The sequence below is a fragment of the Muntiacus reevesi genome, chromosome 18, assembly GCF_963930625.1.
Source record: "Muntiacus reevesi chromosome 18, mMunRee1.1, whole genome shotgun sequence".
Lineage (NCBI taxonomy): Eukaryota > Metazoa > Chordata > Mammalia > Artiodactyla > Cervidae > Muntiacus > Muntiacus reevesi.
The window spans coordinates 20,641,163-20,659,732 of record NC_089266.1 but is presented as its reverse complement, the minus strand read 5'-3'; the positions used below and the strand labels follow the sequence as shown (position 1 = coordinate 20,659,732).

Here is an 18,570-nt window from a genome sequence, read left to right as displayed (position 1 = left end):
TCCTTCTCTGGGAAATGGGAATAGCAGCACTACTTCACAGGCACAAAGGGGTGAAATAAATAAAGAAGCTTGCACAGAGCTGTGGCTATCACTGCATTTATCCACAGGTATTTATAAAACACCTACTATGTGCCACAAACTGTGTGGACACTCAGATGCAAAGAACAAGACAGAGAGGATCTCCAAGCAGGGCGTCTGGAGAAGGTAGAGGTGATCCTAACATGGAGTGTTCAGGCCATGATGGGGTGCAGGGGGCCTGCAGGGAGGAGGCGGGCTCTCTGGGAGGGAACAAATAGCCTGGATGCAGGCTCTGGCCCCGTGGCTGGTCCCAGGATCTGGGTGAGTCTGTGACCACCTGATCTGCCTTTTGTGGTTCTCTCCCCAACCATGTCTGATGCTCCCCTTCTCTCGTGGGATTCTCACAACCCCTCACGAAGGTTGCACAACCAAGAGGCCCTCAGGGGAGCCTGTGGCTGGGTCAGGCTGGGTGACCGCCTGCGCACTGCCAAGAGGCAGAAATGTCCTGGCTCTGTCCCGCTGTTCCCCTCAGCCCCGGACAGCCTGGGTGGCGCAGAAGACCACAGTTCCTAAGGGCTGAGGCAAGTGTCAGGCCTGCCGCTGTGCCCGGCTCACCAGCCCTAGACTGGGCTCCCTCCAGGTGGCTCAGGGGCCTCCCAGGCCAAGGCCTGGGTCTCTTCCTTCCCCCATGCCCAGCGCAGACCCGGGCACAGAGCGGCACAGTGCTGCAGACAGCGTGACCGCCGTGTCATTTCTCAGCAGAAGTGCCGCCAGGTCACCCTTCCTGGTGTGGGTGTGTGAAGGCAGAGTCACAGGGACTGGCTACCACCGGCCCAGCCCCATCCTGGGAATCCCATGCATGTGGCCATCATAGGAAAGTGGGTGAGGCTGCACCGGGGGCAGGTACAGCCCAGCTCACCGAAACATTCCATGCAGCAGTGGGCGGGAGTGCGGGTGTGGACGGACTGGGAGTCCCTCCGGAGAAGCCCGCAGCTGGGTCCCCCGATCCCGCTGCCTGCACACACCCCAGCAGCCTAGGTCAGCTTGGCGTGCCTGCTCACTCCTCCCTGCTGCTCCCTCCTGCCCAGGCCTGGGCTGAGCATTCCTGGAAAGGGCCGGGCATTCCCTCTCTGGGCCCTGCGCTCTGCCCCAAGGACCCTCAACTCCAGTACTGCGGCCACCGCCCTCCTGGGGCAGCTGGGGACATCTGGCTGTTCCCCCACTGTGGCCTCCCGACCACCCACCCACTCACTGTGTGGGCAGAGGCTTCTTCCCCCGCAGAAGGGTGAAGTCGGGGGCTGCCTCTGGCCAGTCCCACACTCTGACCCCTCCTCACTCGGCCCCTCAGTAAGAGGGGACCTCCAGAGTCTGCGGGGAGACAAGGACCCCGCCCAAGAGCCTGGGGTTGGGCAGGGGGAGGGGCTCTGGCCGCCCTTCCCAGCACAGCCCCGCCCCTCCTGCGCCCCGCTCCACCCCTGACACGCCAGGCTCCGGACAGGGGCTGAGTCCGGAGCCTCTGTGTCCCCATCCACACAATGGGGCGCCTCTCCGCGCTTGCTGAGACTGTTGTTCAGGTAAACGAGATCACCCCTCGATGAGCCATCCGCGGCCCAGGGCTGGTTCTTCTGGTTGCGGCCGGATGTATGGTTGGGGGCCCCGTGGGTTCAGCGCCTCCTCCCTCCCGCCCTCCATCCCTACCGGGACTGCTGCCCAGGCAACGGACAGACGCCAGCCCACACTCCGAGCCCGCTGGAGTCCTGCGGTTGCCTCTGTAGACGCGGGCCCTGGACTCCAGCCCGTGGAAGGGAACTCACTGTCCTCCGCGTCTGTGGGGTCAGGGCGGGAAGGGCCGCGGGCCGGGGCTCATCTAGCCCCTCCTTCACTGCTACTTCTGAGATCTGGAGAGGGCCTGGGATCTGTTCCAAGTCCTAACACCCCGCTGCCCACTTCATAGACAGCTCCCGTGCCACTGCCCTGCCTGATCCTCCCGCCCCCTCTCGCTCTGGTCCCAAACCCCCACCACTGGGGTCTCTGACCGCTCCTGCCCCCTCCCTGCCCCTGGGCCGACCCTCAGTCTTCAGGCATCGGGAAAAGCAGGTGTTTGGAGGGGTCTGTGTGACTCTGCAGCAGCTGAGTCCAGGCCTGTCTGTGTACTAGGATGGGGGCATCCCTCCTCTCATTAATCCCTCCACCCACCCGACTTCTTAAGAACACTGGAAAATCAGACCCACCCAGCCCAGTGGTTTTCAGATTTACTCAAAGGAAGGCTTCCGGGACTCCTCCCCTGCTGGCTGAGTGAGAAGGACTGGGCTGGAGGGTGTTAGAGCGAAAGGGCAGGACGCCACCCCCTCTGCCCCACCCCGCTTCCCCAGGAGGCAGCTTCACCTGACCTCCAAGCTGCTGGAACCAGGAGGGGAAAAAGGGCCAGGGAGGGCGGTGCTGCTCCCAGGGTACCACCTCCCCTGAACGCCCCATCCTCAGCTGACCATTTGAGGAGATGTCCCTGGAAGAGGCCCCGCCCTCTCTCCCACACCTGCCTTTTCTGGAAGCGCAGGTCTCAAGATTCCTGGAGTTGAGACAATGGAAGCATCCGGTTCCACCCACCCACCTTCAGTCCTGGTGCCTCTCTCGGGAAGATCCTGATTCCTGTCCTGGCCTGCCTCTCTTCCCCAATCCCCCCCTCCCCCACCTCGTCTCCTCTAAGAGGAGGACACAGCCCACAGGACCATGAGGAGTTCTGGCTCCTGAGATATTCTTGTCCATTTAGGGATGAGAAAATGAGGCTCCGTGAGGGGAAGGCACCACCCAAGGTCACGCACCCACTTATGGGGCAAGAAGAGGGCACCTAAGACGTCCTCCTGACACGCTGACCTCTCCCTGGGTCTGGTGCTGCCTGGACCACCCTCCCTGGGGTCACTGCCTGGACCACCCTCCCTGGGGTCATCAGCACTTGGGAGGCACAGAGCAACCCCCTCCCCAAGCTCTGCCCAGACCTAGTCCTCACCCCTGTTCTAAGATGACCCCTGTCCTCCAAGTCAACAGCAGTGGGTGTCTGCAGACAGCTCCCCCTGTCCCCATTTCCCCCATACCCTTCACCCCTTCCTCACTAGGGTCCTCAGTGGCCACAAAAAAGGAAGCATTCTGTGTCTCAGTCAACAAGCTTTATTGGTCAGGGAGTGAGGACAGGAAAGGGACTGAAGCTGGGGGGCTGAGGCTGGGGAGGCTGGAGGCTGCACGGCCAGTGGGGAGCCCCAGGGGGCTGGTGGGGGAGAGAGCCCTCAGTGGGTGGTCTGGTGGACCTGCTCGCGGCTGGAGATGACCCTGCCGTCCTGCACCTCCTCCACAATGGTGCGCACTTGGCGGGTGGTCACGGCTGCAGGAGACAGACACTCGGGGTGTGTGGGGGCCCAGACATCCTGGCTCAGCCCCCAGCCCCCTGAGCGGAGCCAGCTCTTCCCACCACGGCCACCTGTGTCCACGCCTCTGCTGGCCCCTAAACATCACATCCCCACATGTGCCCCCCCCCCCGACCCTGCCACTCCCTCCCTCCCACCCTTTTCCCTGTTGGTGCCCCTGTCTGGGTCCTGCCTCGCAAATAAATGGTTTGATTCTGACCCTCTGCAAGAGGAAGACTGCGCAGACCAAATGCTAGTCTGAAATGGAGTCTGATTCCATTTCTCTGCAGTCTCCAGGACATGGATTTTGCCCCCTTCAGACAAGGATCTCCAAGACAAGACCCTGGTCCCCATCACCTCCCTTAAACTAGAGACCCCAGGGCTGCGACCTTATCTGCCTCATCAGACTGGGATCTGGAGGACAAGGATCAAGTCCCTTTCTGCCACCAGACAAGAGACTCCAGACACAAGACTGCTTTTACTCATCTGTAAGGTCCCACGAGCAAAAAGAGTGAGACCATGTGCCTATCTCCCCACCAGATGAGAGTCTCAGAGCTGGGATCACGTCTCTTTTCTCAGCCTAAGATCTCCCAGGAAAGGGCCTTTTCCTGCCCTGCCCCCATCGGACCAGACAGTGTCTCCCTCATCTAATGAGGACCCTGAGTCCCACCAGGTCTCTTTCCCCCACGCCTGCTGAGGATCAGCCATCATTTCCTGGAGCTCCTGGGGTCACTCCCCCAGCAAGGAGCAGGTGGGTCACCTGCCTTGTACAGCCCCCACCATCAGTTACTAAAATGCTTACGTTCTTTGGTCCTGTACTGGGTCAGACTGCAAAAAAAAAAAAAAAAAAAAAACAAAGATTAGATGTGGGTCTGGGACTCAGCCCTGCCCCAGGCCCCCAGCCCTGGCCTGGCTCCCCAACTCACTGGGCGTCCTCGCCCTCCAGCAGGCGGCGGTAGGTGGCGATCTCCTGCTCCAGCCGGGTCTTCACGTCCAGCAGGATCTTGTACTCCTGGTTCTGCTGCTCCATCTCACAGCGCAGCTGAGCCAGCTGCTCCTCCACGCTGCCGATCAGCCCCTGGATCTGGGACAGCTGCACGCAGTAGCGGTTCTCTGTCTCGGCCAGGCTACCCTCCAGGGATGCTTTCTGCAGGGGAGCAGGAGAGGCCGGATCAGCAAGGGTGCGCAGGGCCCCCTCCAAAGACCTGGGCACCTCCCTACCAGGCCCGGCCGCGCCCCTACCATGCTGAGCTGGGACTGCAGTTCGATCTCCAGGGCCTGCAAGGTGCGCCGGAGCTCCGAGATCTCGCTCTTGCCGCTCTGCACCAGCTCGCTGTTGGTGGCCACCTCGCGGTTCAGCTCTTCCGTCTGCAGACAGGACACAGGACAGGGCAGCATGAACCTGGCTTCCCTTCTCCAAGGCGACTCCCATGGTCTCCATATGCTCAGCCCAGGGCCCACTCTGGACCCAGACAGGCTCCTGGACTCACCCCATCCCCCCAACTCCCCTCACCTGACCTCCGTAGGCCTCTCAAGCCTCCTTCCAAACCTGACTGCAGGAGCAGCGCCTTCTCATCAGCCTCCCACCTCCCCAAACCCAGACTTTGAAAGGATGTTAAGTTTTATCTCTAATGCCTTCAAGAAGAAGGTACAAGAGTAGGAAATTTGAGAACCAGCCAGGACAGTAGCCAGGCCCGTGGTACTGGTTCCTGACTTCTTGAGGGACAGATGGAAGCTCCTGGGGTCTTGACCCTCTGACTTTATTCCTAAGGGGGGCTCCCCCTGACCCCATCAGATCCCAGTTTCAGGCAAGCTGCAGGCCTATGAATGCAACAGGCAACCCTGACGCCCGGGATCTGTGCAGCTCACCGTGCAGCCCAACGTGCCAGGCTCTGGGCTTACTGTGGGGGCTTGGGTCCTGCACCCCACACCCTGGGAGAGACCTCTGGTCTGCGGCAGCCCCCACCTTGCAGAAGAACCAGTCCTCGGCATCCTTGCGGTTCTTCTCTGCCATCTTCTCGTATTGGTCGCGCATCTCGTTCAGGATGCGGCTCAGGTCCACGCCGGGGGCAGCATCCATCTCCACGTTGATCTCGCCACCCACCTGGCCTCGCAGGGCTTTCATCTCCTGTGGAGGAGGGGGTGGTGGGTGTGGGCATCCCCCACTCTGACCTCTCACTCCCAACCTTCCCACGCAAACTCTCCAGACCCCTCCCACAACATCTCCTTTGTTCTGCTCACCCTCTACCCTCTGACTCTCCAAATGACTTTTTTTCACCTGGTCTGTATGGGCTTTGCCTCCAATATCAGACTAGCAGTTTCCCCAGGATAGATTCTGTTCTCCCCCACTAGACTGAGGGCTCTCTGAAAATAAAATCTAATTCTTAGGCCTGAGCCCCCAAAACCTCCCATCTAATTTCCATACTTCTACCTAGGGTCCAGATTGGAGGGTTTGAGCTGGGAATCCTCCTCAATTATCTCCTGTCTGGTGAGGGAGGCCAGGATGGACATAAGAGGTTTCTGTGGGCCCCTGGGAGAACTCCCCAGATGCAGGGAAGCAGGGTAGTACATGGAGAAGGCTGCCCTGCATGGACAACTGGGCTCCGCAGACAGGGCAACGCTCTAAGTTAACCAACCTGGACACCTGGGCAGCACCCTGCCTTCCAATGATGAGGGGGGTGGAGTGAAAGCCAATCCCAGTCCTGGGGCCCTGAGACCACGGAGGGCAAGTCACCACCCCCACCCATCTTCCTGACTCCTCTCCTCTCTGCCTCCTGCCTCCCCTCCCTCTCTTCCATCACCTAACTAAACCCAGCGACCTTCAGAATCTGCTACATAGTAGGACTTCTCGTCCCAGTCGCAGCCTTGCCACAGCAATGGAGCCCTGCCACCCCCTCAGCATCTCTTTGACCTACTGCCCCGGCTGCCTCACCTCCTCATGATTCTTGCGGAGGTAGGCCAGCTCCTCCTTGAGGTTCTCGATCTGCATCTCCAGGTCGGCTCTGGCCAGGGTCAGCTCGTCCAACACCCTGCGCAGGCCATTGGTGTCGGCTTCCACACTCACACGCAGGGCCTGCTCTGTCTCAAACCTGCAAAGGGAACCAGAGACTTCCGTCAAGATGCTTGGACTGGCTGGTGCAGGTTCTGGCCAGCAGTCTGCCCTTGAATGATAAGGGGGTATTTGTTCAGTTGCTAAGTCATGTCCAACTCTTTACCACCCCATGGACTGCAGCATACCAGGCTTCCCTGTCCTTCACCATCTCCCAGAGTTTCTTCAAAGTCATGTCCATTGAGTCAGTGATGCCTTCCAACCATCTCATCCTCAGTCGCCCCCTTCTCCTCCTGCCCTCAAATCTTTCCCAGCATCAGGGTCTTTTCCAATGAGAGGGTGGAGTGGAAGCCATTCCCAGCCCTGGGACCCTGGGACCACGCAGTGCAAGGCCCCACCCCACCCGGCTTCCTGACTCCTCTCCTCTCTGCCTCCTGCCTCCCCTCTCTCTCTTCCATCACCTGACTAAGCCCAGTGACCTTCAGAATTTGCTGCTTTTGCAGCATCCTGGGCTAAGAGGTGAACTCCTTAACCCCTAGATTCTAGACCTTGCCATCAGCCACTGGGGAGGCCTGGGCTCCTCAGCAGGGAGGGCTGCCCCCCGTTTCCCCCCTGACCCTTAGGGCTCACTTGGTGCGGAAGTCATCAGCAGCCAGGCGGGCATTGTCGATCTGAAGCAGGATGTTGGCATTGTCCACGGTGGCCGTGAGGATCTGGAAAGATGGGAGAGAGATCACGTCCCTGGGTGGGAGCAACTCAGCCCAGACCAGGATTCTGAGATGAGACTCTCCATCTGGGGGCCAGGATGTGGCTACCTTCTCCAGGAAGGCTCCCTTCCCACCCTGTCTCCCAGTTTTACTGCTCAACAGTTGGTGACAGAGGCAGGGCCAGCAGGAGTCTGATGGCTGATATTCCCCTCCTCCCCCTGGCTTGCCTCCTCCCTTCCACAGAACCCCCTTGCCAGACTCTGCCTTAAACCAAAGCAGACAGCCAGCTGGGAGTGCCAGCCTCGGAATGCAGGAGAGCCAGAAAAGAATAGGAGGATGCCCCAGGCAGAAACTCTTCCTGAATCCTGGAAAGAGGATGGATGTGAGAAACTCCCTCTTATTACAACTGGGGATACAGTGCCCCTGAGAGGCTTCCCACAAGAGGAAAACTAAAGAAGCCCTCACCAAAGTGTAATTCCAAATCAGAAGTCGTGACCTCTGCTAAGCCCTGACCCTATGCTCCAGCAGGCAGCCCTGCCCCAAGTTTGCTGAGCCTGTCTTGAGGGCGCAGAGGGAGAGATGGAGAAGCCAGAAAAATTCCCAAATAAGGAATAGAAGTGGCCTCCTGAGGTCCTACCCACTCTCTCCTGCCTCCTCCTCCCAGCAGGTGCCAGCAGGAGCTCACCAGACCCCTGACACCACCTTAGCCCTAAATCCCCCTCTTGTTCCAAGGAAAACTGTGTCTGAGTATCCGGCAGCCCCAGGAGCCCAGCCCTCCTCATGCCTCCATCCCTCTTATCCTACAACCACACAAGGTGGCAAAAAGCTCCATGATGGGAAACAGGCTCCAGGAAGCCCCACAAGACCTACTTGTCCCTAGCCCAGGCTACTGTCCTGAAAAAGAAACCGTAAGCCACATAGTGGCCCCAAAGTGGGCTCCCAGAGGCCAAGCTGGAGCCAAGCTGTCCTTGGCTCCCCAAGACCCTGTGGCAGCCCCCAGGCTGGGCTCCAGGCCTTGATCAAGGGCAGATGGCAGCAGAGGAAAAGCTGTGCCCCACCCAGGACCCCTCCCATCACAGCTTCTACCTTGTTCCGCAGATCCTCGATGGTCTTGAAGTAGGAGCTGTAGTCAGGAGCCGGCCCCGGGGCCTGCTTCTGGTACCAGTCACGGATCTTCAGCTCCAGCTCCGTATTGGCCTCCTCCAGGGCGCGCACCTTGTCCAGGTAGGAGGCCAGGCGGTCGTTGAGGTTCTGCATGGTGGCTTTCTCACCTCCCACCAGCAGCCCATCGACACCTCCAAAGCCACCACCATAGCCACCGCTGACATAACCACCACTGCCATAGCCACCGCCAGAGCTAAAGCTGTAGCAGCTAGAATAGCTGCTGCCTCCAAGGCCACTGCCCAGGCCGCCAGCAGACCCCAGCCTGCAGGAGCCACCGCCCAGGCTGCCAGACACCCGGCAGGAGCGGGACGAGCCGCCCGCCAGGCCGGAGGCGCCCTTGATGGAGCCGGAGGAGAAGTGACGGATGGTGGTGGTCATGGTGGCAGCAGCAGGTGGCGGGGAGACACGGAGAGAGAAGGCTGGAGAGGAGAGAAGCCCAAGGTGCTGTGACTGCCGAGGCTCTCCGGCCTCCTTTATAGGCCCTGACAAGTGGGCGTAGCGATTACAGCAGGCTCACTCCTCTGTTTCCATTCCCCTGGGCTTTCATCACTGCTGGCTGCCTGCCAGCTCCCAGGTGGCTGCGGGCCCCCTCCCCTCCCACCGTCAGGTCTTTGCATCATTTCTCTGAACCCTCACGCTGGGCGTCTGCATGTGTGTGCCTCTGGTCCCAGGCCCGTCACCTGTGATTCAGGCGGGCCCTCCAGCTACGCTTTCCCATGACCTAATACGGAGAAGAGGAATAAGAAGGACGTCACTGTCACGGGCCCTCCCAGGCAGCTGCCACCCCAGCCACACCTGCTTGGACCCTGTGTCTGATGGGCAAATGGGTTTGGAACCCAGGCTGCTCCCAGTCATACACCATGCCACACCTGGGGCTACCCCTGGGCGGCAGGGGGGGCAGCGAGCCCCGAGACCCCATCTTGCCTTGGACCCACCCACGGGGCTCAGCATGCAGCAGCTAAGTCAAGGTTGATTACCACCCCATTTACAGTAAAGGAAATTGGGGCTTATACGGGGAGGGTGTCCCTCTGCCCGACCTGACTCAGAACCCGGCTGGCTGGGTTTCATCCTTCATCCTTCACTGCACTCAGCCACAGCACCCTTCCGCCTCCCTGGGGGCCCCTGACACACTGGCCCCCCCTTTCTGCAGAGCCCTGACGCCAGGGGAGCATGTTGGGGCCATGATTCCATCTGGCCAGTTTTCTGCTCCTGTCTCTATCCCTGGAACCCCCTGGGACTCTAGCATCCTTTCTTGACCTTTCCCCATTTTCTCTTTCTCAGATGGGGAGTTCTGGGCTGGAGTGGGCAAAGAGGAGCTTAGCTGCAGGCTGGGGAAGTAACAGTTTGGGAGGGGGCATCAAGATAAGGGGAACAGGAAGAAGTCTGAGGGGCAGGCCCCTTCCAGCCTCCCTACCCCTCCTGTGTCCCAAGAACCCTCGGATGGGGGGTATGTGGCTTCAGGTCCCAGCTGACTGGAAATCTAAAGGACACTGCCCAAGAAGACGGTCTTCCTAGGAACCCCCAACCCCCACCAGTCCCCTCCCCTGCAGCCACCCCCAGAGGCCCCACCCCATCCCCTGAGCTAGACCCTCAGGATGGGCCGGGTGCCCGCCCCACAGCCCCACCCTGACCTGCCCACCACCCTCGGTCCCAGGGTCCCGGCGGGCCCGCTGGGCGGAATGTGGTCGTGTCTCAGACTGCCGATGGCTTCCACTTCCCAGACAGGCCCAGACAGCCCCCGCCAGCAGCTGAGAGAGATTCCCCAATAGCCCTGCAGCTGCCAAGCCACCAAAGCAAACAGGACGCCCCCCCACGCTCACACGCAGAGCGGCCACCCCGCCCCACACACCCCCAAGCCCAACAGAGCCCGTCTGGTTCCCTGGGGTGGCCATGCCCCTGCCAGCCTCACACCCTTCAGTGCCCTGGACCACTTCTCCAGGAAGTCCCCTGCCCAGCCCCTCTCCCTCTGATCTTGGCCTTGTAGCCGCCCCAGGCTGAGGCAGGGCGCTCTCTGTAACAGGTGTGGCTCCTGGAAAGTCTATGGGGCCCTCCCAGGGGCCAGTCTCAGACAATGGGGGACCCAGGGACTGATTCTCAAAACCTTCCCCAACTGCTGGACTGTCCCATCTCTCTATCCTCAAGCATCCTGTCTCCCTCCTTTGGGCCCCAGGCCCGGATGGGGTGGGAAGACAGATCGGCAGGTGACAAGCAGCCCCAGACATTTAACATGTCTCTCTCACCCCGCCATCGCCAGCCCACACTGCCCAAACCAATGACCAGACCAAATCACAGGAGACACGGAACTTCAAGCAAAGCTTTAATTGCAGTCACTGGGACAAAGTCAGGAGGCCCCCGTCAGTGAGGGGCTGTGGGAAGCAGACAGAGAAATGCAACAGCTCTTGGGTGGTGGCCCAGATGGGCTCTTGGGGCGCGGCAGTAGCGTGCTGGGAGCTGGAGGCAACGGCTGCCCCTGGGCCCTGGAGGCTGGGCTGTTGCAGGTGGAAAGGGGCCTCAGTGGGTGGAGCGGTGGACCTGCTCACGGGAGGAGACCACCTTGCCATCCTGGACTTCCTCCAAAATGGTCCGCACCTGGCGGGTGGTCACCATGCCTGTAGGCGGAGGGGGAGGGATACACACAGAACCTCAGGCTGGAGGCCCTCCCTGAGCCCCCCACACAGAAGGGGCCTCAGCCTCTCCCCACCCGCCCTGGGCAGGACGGGGCAGGCTCTTACCTTCCCGGCTGGGCTGTGAGACCAGGGAGGAGGAATACTGGGTGGACAGGCTGCAGGAAGAGGGGGAGCTGTCAGCCCAGGGGTGCCAGTGGGGAGTCCAGCCCCCTGGGAGGAGGAGCAGCTGGTGAGGCCGAGGGGAGAGAAGTCCCAGGAAATCGAAGAGAAATCACAGCGGGGAGGACACAGAAGAGAATGGCAACCATGGGGTCAAAGGGACAGGCCCAGTGGGCAGGAATAAAGAAAGCGGATACCCCAACAGGAGGCCCAGAGGCACTTTGCTGCCAACCAGGGATTTACAAGGAGAAGCTGAGCGAGTGTTTTTTTCCATATCCTGAAGGGCCCAACAAATAAACTTCGTTAAAACAGGAGAGACTGTGGTTAGACTACAGATGGACTTGGCCATGGTCACAGAGCAAAACGCTGGAATGAGTGACTAAACATGGAGACTCCAGGATATCCATGGCCCCTTTACACCAGGGCCTGCGCACCCTCCCAACTCCAAACCAGAGCGCCACCCATCCTGGACAATGGGATCACCATCCATATAGTCACTGGAACCAGAAACCCAGGGTCATTGTTACCCGTTCCTTCATGCACTTACTCAAACATTTACTGAGTTCCGCCTACAAGCCACGCTCACCCCCGTGTTCAGGCATCCAACCCTGCTGTTTTTAGCTGTAACACATCCTCTGGGTGCACCACCTCCCCTCCCCTGTCCTCCACCTGCCTTATAGCAGGTCTTCTTCCCCGGTGACTCAGGCGGTAAAGAATCTGCCTGCAATGCAGGAAACCTGGGTTTGATCCCTGGGTCGGGAAGATGCCCTAGAGGAGGGCATGGTCACCCACTCCAGGATTTTTGCCTGGAGAATTCCATGGCCAGAGGAGCCTGGAGGGCTACAGTCCATGGAGTCACAAAGAGTCTGGACCTGACTGAGCGACTAACACTTTCCCTGGCCTTACTCCCTGCTCCAGTTTTCTGACAGGTCTCCCTGACCCCACCCTGTCCCCTCAGACACATTTCTCTCTCTGTAGCCAAAGTGACTATTCTAAGATGTCTTGACAGCCATACTTCTCTCTACACAAAAGCGCCCCGTTGGCTCCCTGGAGCCTATACCATCTAGTGGGACCCCAGCCAGTGTTCTCTGCTTCGTCTCCTGCAAGCCTCCACGCCTCCTCCTGCCTCAGCTGGTGCTATCCCACCCAGGTGAAGCCACTCCAGCCCACTGAGCAGGTGCGGGGTGCCCTCCACTCACTGGGCGTCCTCGCCCTCCAGCAGGCGGCGGTAGGTAGCGATCTCCTGCTCCAGCCGGGTCTTCACGTCCAGCAGCACTTGGTACTCGTGGTTCTGCCGCTCCATGTCACAGCGCAGCTCGCTCAGCTGAGCCTCGATGCTGCTGATGAGCCCCTGCATCTGGGTCAGCTGGGCTCCATAGCGTGCCTCGGTCTCCGCCAGGCTGCCCTCCAGCGACGCTTTCTGGGGGTCGAGGTGTAGGTGACTGGGGAAACCAAGCTGGGGCACTTCCCCACGACAGAGCCCCCAAAAGTGGGTCCCCAGGTGGTGCGGGCCTGTGGGTGCTGCCAGCATGGCAGGGCGGGGCAGGGAGCCTCTGGTTCTCCCAGCGGGGGTCCAGGAGGCAGGGCCCACCTGGAGCGGTGGGCACAGGGCAGGGAGGGGACGGCGGCCCTACCATGCTGAGCTGGGACTGAAGCTCAATCTCCAGGTTCTGGACCATGCGGCGCAGCTCTGTGATCTCCGTCCGGCTGCTCTGCAGGGCCTCGGTGTTGGTGGCCACCTCGCGGTTCAGCTCCTCCGTCTGGAAGGCAGGATGGGCCCCTGGGGCTTGAGGAGGCTGGCAGAGGTGAGGCAGAGGGCAGGGGCCACCCCCGAGCCCTGACCTCCCAGACCCGCCCTTCCTCGACCCTAGAGGGCCTCAGGCTCGCTGGTACACACTGGCGCTTGCAGGATTCATCTTGTCTTGCGGTCCTTTGCTGCTTCCTTACTGGGCTGCAGGCGCACGTAAGGGCAGGCCCTGGCCTTTGCTCTGGGTGTTGTTCTTACTGGGGGCATAGGAGTCTGCATCCAAATACACACCTGCCTACGAATTCCCGGGCTGGGGGGGGTGTCTGGTGGGGTCAGGAGATCTGGCTCTGCTTCCCTGGCCCCCGTAAAGGGCTATGTGAGCTTGAGGCCTCTCTGAGCCTCACAGTCTCCCCCTGAACGTGATGGTTTGGTCCCAACTGGTTTCCAAAGGTCCTTCCGGCTGGGAATCCACATCTGCAAGTTTTCTAAGCAGTGCCCAGCACAAAGCACCGCGCACACCCGTGTGCACACCTGCTCACACGGGCCACCCACCTTGCTGAAGAACCAGTCCTCGGCATCCTTGCGGTTCTTCTCCGCCATCTTCTCATACTGGTCGCGCATCTCATTCAGGATTCGGCTCAGGTCCACGCCGGGGGCAGCGTCCATCTCCACGTTGACGTCCCCACCCACCTGGCCTCGCAGGGCATTCATCTCCTGGGCAGAGAGGGATAGAGGAGCTCACTCAGGGCCATCCTGGGGAGAGTGCCTGGGGCTGCCTTCTCATTCTGGGAGAGATGGTTGCAGAGGACAGACACAGACAGGCCAACAGCTCCTCACCCTGAAGGTGGAGATGGATGTGGCCATGTCTCAAACGCGCATGGCTGTGGACATCAACAATCTCCCCCAACACACACTTGGAGGGTGGACTTCGCCCAGTCCCAGTGGGTGCTGGGGCAGGAGAGAAGGCAGCTCCTGGTTACACTGGGGGATGAGCCAGGACAACCTCACTCGCTGCCCTGACCCCTCACTTCAGGCCCCTACCACCAGCCACGCAGCACAAACACAAGGAAAGCAGCCACTTGCTGGTACTAGGAGAGTCAGGCCTCACTAGGAAATGTGAATCTGCTCAGGGGTGCATCCCCAAAACCAGCCTCAAAATCAAGCAGAACCACTTGATGAACTCCTGCCGTTCGGGCATTAGGCTCTCTCAGCTCAGGCCACCCCAGAGTTCTGGTGAGAAGGAAGCCACAAGGCTCATCAGTACCCCTGCAGGGTCTTGGATCCCTACCCTTGGATTAAGCCTCGGGGTCCCTAAGAGGTGGGAGAAGTGTCAGAGTGGTGGCGTCAGAGCTGGTGCAGACATGGCTCAGGCAGACAGGAGGGAAGACCCACCCCCATGCAGCCTTGGATAAATTCCTTAACCTCTCTGAGCCTCAGTCCCCTCGCTGGCAAAGGGAGGAACTGGCTCCTTTCTCGCAGTGATGCTGTCCGTATCAGCTGAGATAATTGCTGTGAATCACTTGGAATGCACTGGGCAGATGTTCCCCGTTGTTATGACTATCACTATTACAATTAATCATAATAATTAGCCAGCGTGTTCTTAGACCGGTTGGCCTATTAGATAGTTAACTGCCAACCCATAGCAGGCTGTGCCTCGAGGGATAGGGAAGTATCTTTCCAGAGAGAGGGCCCTCCAGGCCTCAACCAGGGCCCTCTGAGGGTCTCCCAGGGTCAGAGCCAGGAACGCATCAGAGACAGGAATTGGACGGAGAGCGTGGCCTCGGCCCAGGAAGATGTGGGGAGCCCAGCCTTGCCTGTTCCCAGGCAAGTCTCTCCTGCATCCCCGAGCCGGCCTCACCTCCTCGTGGTTCTTCCGGAGGTAGGCCAGCTCCTCCTTGAGGTTCTCAATCTGCATCTCCAGGTCGGCTCTGGCCAGGGTCAGCTCGTCCAGCACCCTGCGTAGGCCGTTGATGTCGGCCTCCACGCTCATGCGCAGGTTCAGTTCCGTCTCATACCTGCAGCGAGGGGAAGCATGAGGCATGGAGTGCCCCGAGGACACCCTCATACACACAGAGAGCTCTGCGGGGTGCAGAGCTGGACCGCACCAGCCCCCTGAGCCGCCTGGGAGGCCCCGACTCACTTGGTGCGGAAGTCATCAGCTGCCAGGCGGGCATTATCGATCTGCAGCACCAAGTTGGCGTTGTCAATGGTGGCCGCCAGGATCTGGGGAACATGGTGGGGCTGGTGAGCAAGCACCCTTGGCAGCCCTGGGAAGGCCTTGCAACATCCCTCTGACAACCCTTTGGAATGTGAGCTGGAGTGAGGGAGGTGAGGGCCCCTGTGGTCTCCTCACAAGGAGAAAGGGCATGATACCCAGGTATGGATACCATGATACCAGTAGAAAGACCCATATGCAATCCTCTCACACCATGGGAGTCACTGCCAAGCTGCCTGGACCTCACTCCATCTTCCCCAGCTAAACTCACCTCTGGGCTCAGTTGCCACCTCCTCCAGGTAGCCCTCTTCCATTTCCTGTCTGAGTCCTTCCTCCCCATTATTCCTCCCCTCGGCCCATCTCTCTTACATGGTACTTCTCACAAGTGCAGTTTTTTCCATGACTTTTTTATGTGTATTTTTCTTCTCTTCCACTGGTCTCTGTGCTCCAGAGGAACATGGCCTGGTCTCACACCTGTCTCATTCTGTTTGGAATCCCCAGACCTGGGCACAGTGCCTGGCCCAGAGTCAGCCCCCAGGAAACATTAATTTAATTAAACAATTAATGAAATGGTTATTAAAGCTATGATGGGTCCCACATCAAACCTTAGGCCAAGATTTTCTTTTCCCACAGGGTCAGCTGGGAGTTTCAAATGACCACAAGGAAAGGGAGAGGCTCTGGAAGGAGCAAAGGGTTCATTATTATTACTGCCGCTGTCATTATTGTTGTGAGAAACACCTGAGAGGCTCCCTTCAAGGGCGGTGGGGGAGGGGGAGGGCGAGGCCCCTGCACGCTGCCCGGAGGAAGCAGAGAGGAAGTCTTGGCAGATGAGCTGGGTAGACTTTGGAGTTTTTTAAGACTGAGGGTTGAAGTGCAGAAGCTCTAAGAGGGGGCAGCCCCAGGAAACTCAGCCTGGACCTCAGAGCCCACTCGAGGCCCTAAGTTCTGTAAAGACTCCCTGGGTCAGGCTCCGTTTCCAGACTGAACCCAAGAGCCAGTCTGAACTGGCCCAGGGCCTCAGTGGGCCCGTCTGCAGCCTGCAGACCTGCCCCACCTCCCACCTCCCAGTCTGGAGGCTGCTGGGGCCCAGCGAGGGGGTGGTGGTGAAAACCGCCGAGGGGCAGTGACTCAGCGGCCTGCTGCGCAGCGCGCTGGGGTCTGGCGGTGAGGAGCTGGCTGACCCCGGAGCTCGGGAACACTGACTCACCAGGGCTCCCCTGGGTTCCCCGCTGCCCAGACCAAGGCCGGTATCTGACCTGGCACTCCCATCGGTGTGGCTTCCAGGGGGCAACTGCAGGAGTTCCCTTCCTGGCCTGGGTCCCTGGCAGGAGCCAGCAAAGCCCCCCACAGGGCCACAGGCCTGGTTCTCCACCAGGAAACAGAGCGGGCTGAGCCCAGGCCAGCCAGCCCCCAGCCTAGCTCTCCCCAAGCCTGGCTCTTGAACCTCTTTGACCTCTCTCCTGCCTCCGGAAACTGCAGCCCTTTAGGTCCTTCCAGCGAGAAGGTTTGTGCAAAAGACCCAGGTGCGATGTTTACAGAATGTCAAGGTCATGGGTTCATAGCGATCAGATGAGAGTGTGTGTGCTGCCTCTTCCATCAGACTAAGTTAGAGAAATTTCTCTCCTTGAGAGCTTCCAGTCTAAGTAGGAAGACATAGCTCCTTTTCTCAGGGACCACCCCGCCCTGCTCTGAGAACTCTGCAAGGAGAGACAGCATCTGCCCTTAGGGATCCCCAGCGTGAACATCGTGGAAGGAATGAAGAAGACCCACAACGAAAACAGCCGGGAGAATATGTCAAACTCAGTGAAATCAGCACAATGAACACAGTATAGACTGAACCTCAAAGTACAGAAAGGACCCCAAGATCTGAGGACAAAAGGCAAGTGCCATCCATCCAGGAGGACTGCCTGGAGGAGGTGAGGCAGGTAGCAGGGGAGCAAACTCAGAGGGAATGGAATAGTGAGAAGGAGACTTCCAGCCTCATCTCCCAGCAGCCAAACTCGTTCCCACTTCTGTGTCTTTGTCCACACTGATCTCTATACCTGGAACGTCTTCTGATGCTCTCAAGGTTTTGAAGACTTCCCTGACCATGCCTCTATCACTCACACCAAATACCCTCCCCCAGGAAGAAGGAACTCCAAACAGCCTCCCTTCGTGGGATGCCCTCCAGGCCTGGGGACCAGATCTGGGTTCCAGGGCAAGTGAGAGAATGAGTGAATGAATGGATGAATGATGGAAACCTAGGCTGGAGGAGAAATGTTGGCAAAGGTCCAAAGTTGGGATGCACGAGTCGGAAGTAGATACTGAGGACAGAGGGCAGGGAGTGCCCACCTTGCTCCGAAGCTCCTCGATGGTCTTGAAGTAGTGGCTGTAGTCTCGGGCGGGCCCGGGTCCCTGCTTCTTGTACCAGTCGTGAATCTTCACCTCCAGGTCGGTGTTGGCCTCCTCCAGGGCGCGCACCTTGTCCAGGTAGGAGGCCAGGCGGTCGTTGAGGTTCTGCATGGTCTCCTTCTCACTGCCTCCCAGCAAGTTGTCGGCCATGCCAAAGCTGGAGCCAAAGCACCCGCCCAGGTTGCAGGTGTAGCCCCCACCATAGCCGCCCCCCAAGCCCATGGAGAAGCGGGACGAGGACATGGACATATTGCCGGGGCTGCCGACTCCCAGGAGGCTGGGGGCCCGGCAAGCACCCCCAACACGGATGGAAGACATCCGAGAGAAACCCCCGCTGGGCATACACAGGCCCTTGACAGAGCCGGAGGTGGAAAATTGGCGGATGCTGCTGGTGGTGGCGGCCATGACGTCCACAAGTCAAGCGCAGGGTCTGGTCTGGACAGAGACCCCAGGCAGCCCTTTATAACCAGGCTAACGGGGGGCTGGGCCCCTGGCCCTTGAAGTCGGAGCCAAAACCCCAGCTGTGTAATTTGCTTCTGTACAAGCCGCCTAGGGCCTGGGGCTCAGGCTGGACACCCTGAGTGCATCCCCGGGCCCCCTCCCCTGCCCAAGCCTGGCCTGGGCACAATGGCCTCTTAGCCGCCATTGTCTATTAGAAACAAAGGTGGTGTTGGAGCCGCAGCCCCGGGGGTAGGGTGATCCTGCATCCTCAACCGCAGTTAGGCGGCTGAGCTCATTCTTGGGGGAGTCCGGAGAACCCAACCCTGGGAGCCAGAAAGGGCCTGGGACAAGGCTCCACAGGCCCGGAGCCTGGGGCTGCTCTGGCCCCCCACCCAGCATTCTTGGATTCCAGGGAGAGGGTGGAGAGATCCAGGGGGACACCCTCCCCCACTCCTTAACAGTGGGAGCGAGTCAGCCTCTGACCTAGGGGAGCCCCCAGCTCTCCTGGGATTACTTCCACCCTATGCGGGAAACACAGTTCCTGGCCAGGGGCTGCCCTACCTGAGAGGAACAGTCACAGCTGCTGACCTGAGGGAACCCTGGATCCAAGCCTTTTAGGAAGTCAGTTCACTGCCTCAGTTGCCTCATTTGCAAAAT

At 59.7% G+C, this 18,570-nt stretch overlaps 2 protein-coding genes across 3 annotated transcripts; both read right to left on the bottom strand.

The window, feature by feature from the left end:
* Nucleotides 1-3,296: 3,296 nt before the first annotated feature.
* On the bottom strand, nucleotides 3,297-8,711 carry LOC136150217 (keratin, type I cytoskeletal 17). 2 transcript variants are annotated; one of them, XM_065910951.1, is made up of 8 exons: nucleotides 8,256-8,711; nucleotides 7,093-7,175; nucleotides 6,346-6,502; nucleotides 5,380-5,541; nucleotides 4,656-4,781; nucleotides 4,340-4,560; nucleotides 4,216-4,241; nucleotides 3,297-3,391 (listed from the first exon to the last, which is right to left on the bottom strand). In XM_065910951.1, exons 1-8 carry the CDS (start codon nucleotides 8,709-8,711, stop codon nucleotides 3,297-3,299), a joined length of 1,326 nt encoding a protein of 441 aa, XP_065767023.1. The 2 variants fall into 2 exon arrangements, with proteins under 2 accessions (XP_065767023.1, XP_065767022.1); XM_065910950.1 differs by lacking the exon at nucleotides 4,216-4,241 and adding an exon at nucleotides 3,607-3,666 and having other exon boundaries at nucleotides 3,297-3,384.
* A 2,096-nt stretch (nucleotides 8,712-10,807) lies between these two features.
* On the bottom strand, nucleotides 10,808-17,721 carry LOC136149075 (keratin, type I cytoskeletal 42). The gene is made up of 8 exons (XM_065908984.1): nucleotides 17,413-17,721; nucleotides 15,007-15,089; nucleotides 14,725-14,881; nucleotides 13,419-13,580; nucleotides 12,754-12,879; nucleotides 12,319-12,539; nucleotides 11,066-11,115; nucleotides 10,808-10,942 (listed from the first exon to the last, which is right to left on the bottom strand). Exons 1-8 carry the CDS (start codon nucleotides 17,719-17,721, stop codon nucleotides 10,845-10,847), a joined length of 1,206 nt encoding a protein of 401 aa, XP_065765056.1. The 3' UTR covers nucleotides 10,808-10,844.
* Nucleotides 17,722-18,570: the final 849 nt, after the last annotated feature.

Bases quoted from the DNA above. Each gene is read 5' to 3' on its own strand.
- LOC136150217 (XM_065910950.1), bottom strand. From the start codon at position 8,711: ATGACCACCACCATCCGTCACTTCTCCTCCGGCTCCATCAAGGGCGCC. The intron at 7,176-8,255 runs GTAGAAGCTGTG...CCATCTTTCCAG, and splicing joins TCGAGGATCTGCGGAACAAG to ATCCTCACGGCCACCGTGGA. The intron at 5,542-6,345 runs GTGAGGCAGCCG...CCTCCTCCACAG, and splicing joins TCCGCAAGAATCATGAGGAG to GAGATGAAAGCCCTGCGAGG.
- LOC136149075 (XM_065908984.1), bottom strand. From the start codon at position 17,721: ATGTCCATGTCCTCGTCCCGCTTCTCCATGGGCTTGGGGGGCGGCTAT. The intron at 15,090-17,412 runs GTGGGCACTCCC...CATGTTCCCCAG, and splicing joins TCGAGGAGCTTCGGAGCAAG to ATCCTGGCGGCCACCATTGA. The intron at 12,880-13,418 runs GTGGGTGGCCCG...CCTGCCTTCCAG, and splicing joins AGGACTGGTTCTTCAGCAAG to ACGGAGGAGCTGAACCGCGA.